At 40.1% G+C, this 2,322-nt stretch overlaps 1 protein-coding gene across 1 annotated transcript; it reads right to left on the reverse strand.

Moving 5' to 3' along the window:
• Positions 1-697: 697 nt before the first annotated feature.
• Positions 698-2,115, reverse strand: LOC107620541 (uncharacterized). The gene is made up of 3 exons (XM_016322687.1): positions 2,056-2,115; positions 1,295-1,501; positions 698-1,186 (listed from the first exon to the last, which is right to left on the reverse strand). The coding sequence occupies exons 1-3, from the start codon at positions 2,113-2,115 to the stop codon at positions 698-700; spliced, it is 756 nt and encodes a 251-aa protein (XP_016178173.1).
• Between the last annotated feature and the right edge of the window lie 207 nt (positions 2,116-2,322).

A 2,322-nucleotide genomic window follows, 5' to 3' on the forward strand; every position in this document is an offset into this window, starting at 1 on the left:
TCCCAAGACTTCAATTCTTCATGTTCCTCCCTTTTTGTACATGCTTTCTCCCTCTCTTCTGAGTCATTCCTAACCTATAATTCCTGAAATTACTCAACACAGATATCACGGCATCGAACGACAATAGAAGAGGATTAAAATATGACAATTTTAAGGTAAAATAAGCATGTTTTTCATCATAGAGCAATATTGGGAAGTGAACACAAAACCATGCATTTCTTGTGAATAAGTGTGAGAAATATTGATAAAATTCCCCAAAATAAGCACAAGATAAACCACGAAATCGGGGTTTATCAGGAACCACCTACACGGGACTCACCCATGGGCTATCAGAAAGGTATATGATCCCGACTTCCCAAAGCTTCATTACCTCTTTTTGGACCACCTCTTTCATGGTTGGATTTAGTCGCCTTTGTGATTGCACAATTGGTTTAACGTCATCTTCAAGAAAGATCTTGTGCATACACTTGGTTGGACTAATTCCCTTCAGATCACTAATGGTCCACCCAAGAGCCGTTTTATGACTCTTAAGCACTGCAAGTAATGCCTCTTCCTCGACGAGCCTCAAGGAAGAGCTAATAATCACTGGATATGAGTCATGCTCGCCTAGGAATACATATTTCAGAGATGGAGGCAAGGGCTTCAACTCAAGCTTTGGAGCTCCTTCCTCATTACTAGGTGTGTGGGTTGTCTCCTTCTAAGGTGGTGAATCATCAATCTCAAGCAAATTGTCCTCAGAAAGGGAATCCAAAGCATCATCAAACTCTTCAGCTTCAAACACTTCTTGAACAAGTGGTTCAACAAGATCCACTCTCATACAACCCTTAGAATCACCAAGGTGTTTAAAAGCCTCAAATACATTAACGACAATTTCCACTTCATTGACCCTCAAAGTCAATTCACCCTTTTGAACATCAATAAGGGCTATTTCTATAGCTAAAAAGGGTCTTCTAAGAATAATAGAGGCATTTTTGTCCTCTTCCATATCTAATATGACAAAATCAGCAGGAAAGATAAAAGGCCCTACTTTCACAAGTAAATTCTCAACAACACCAAGGGGGTATTTAATAGAACGGTCAGCAAGTTGAAAAGAAATGTGGTTAGGTTTTACCTCATCAATTTGGAGGTTTCTCATCAATGAAAGAGGCATGAAGTTGATGCTATCTCCAAGATCACATAAAGCTCTCTAAATAGTGATGTCTCCAATGGTACAAGGAATCAGAAAGCTTCCCGGATTCTACAATTTCTCTGGGAGATTTTGTTGGATAATTACACTGTCTTCTTTAGTTAGTACCACTGTCTCACTTTCCTTCCAATCTCTCTTGTTTCTCAATAACTCCTTCATAAACTTGGCATCAAGAGGCATTTGCTCAAGGGCCTCTACAAAAGGAATGTTGATCTGAAGCTTCTTAAAGACCTCCAAAAATTTGGAAAATTGCTTGTCCTTGGACGCTTTCTGAAGTCTCTGAGGATATGAAATTTTAGGCTTGTACTCAGGTGCCTTAGGTAATATCGGATGTGTCTCAAGAGTGACTAGAAAAGGGTTGTCTGAACGCCTGGGGGGTGCGTACTCTACCTTCTCCTTTTCCTTCTCTAGAGCTTCTTTTTCAACTGACTCCTCACTGACTTTTGCCTCTGAACCTACTACTTTACCACTTCTCAAGTGAATGGCCTTGCACTCTTCTCTTGGATTTACCACTGTATCACCTGGGAAAGTATTAGTAGGCCTTTCAAGTACTTGCTTGCTCAACTGATCCAATTGCATCTCCAAGTTTCTAAGAGAAAACTATGTTGATTCTTGGAGAGCTCTGCAACAATAGATGCTAAGTCAGGCGCATTCTGAGGCTGGGACTAGGGTTGTTGTGGCTGAGAGGGCTGGAACTGATGGTTGTTGAAATTATTCTGATTAAGATCGCCCTGAGAACTATTCAAATTCTTATGCCTCTGAGGTTGACCTCTCCATCCAAAGTTAGGATGATTCCTCCACCCTTGATTATATGTCTTGGAATATGGATCATTGTTGGGATTTCTAGAGGAATTTTCCATGTAATTAACCTGCCTAGGAATAGATTGACCATAATCTTGATTCTCACCTTGAGGAAAGCCACCACTCATGTCATAAGATGTATCTTGAGTATTAATGGCTGAGACTTACATTCCACTCAAGTGTTGTGTAATGGAATTAATTTGTTGCGACATAGCCTTGTTCTGGGTAAGAATAGCTTCAAGAGCATCCAATTCCATGACTCTTTTCCTTACAGAAATCCGCTCAGAAGAATATAAATACTGGTTGTTAGCATCTGTTTCAATCAACTCCATAGC

The sequence above is a fragment of the Arachis ipaensis genome, chromosome B10 (genome assembly GCF_059453495.1).
Source record: "Arachis ipaensis isolate K30076 ecotype BB chromosome B10, ASM5945349v1, whole genome shotgun sequence".
In the NCBI taxonomy this organism is placed as follows: Eukaryota; Viridiplantae; Streptophyta; class Magnoliopsida; order Fabales; family Fabaceae; genus Arachis; species Arachis ipaensis.

Bases quoted from the DNA above. Each gene is read 5' to 3' on its own strand.
- LOC107620541 (XM_016322687.1), bottom strand. From the start codon at position 2,115: ATGAGTGGTGGCTTTCCTCAAGGTGAGAATCAAGATTATGGTCAATCT. The intron at 1,502-2,055 runs GTTAATTACATG...ATATTACCTAAG, and splicing joins GTCAATCTATTCCTAGGCAG to GCACCTGAGTACAAGCCTAA. The intron at 1,187-1,294 runs GTACTAACTAAA...ATCACTATTTAG, and splicing joins GGAAGGAAAGTGAGACAGTG to AGAGCTTTATGTGATCTTGG.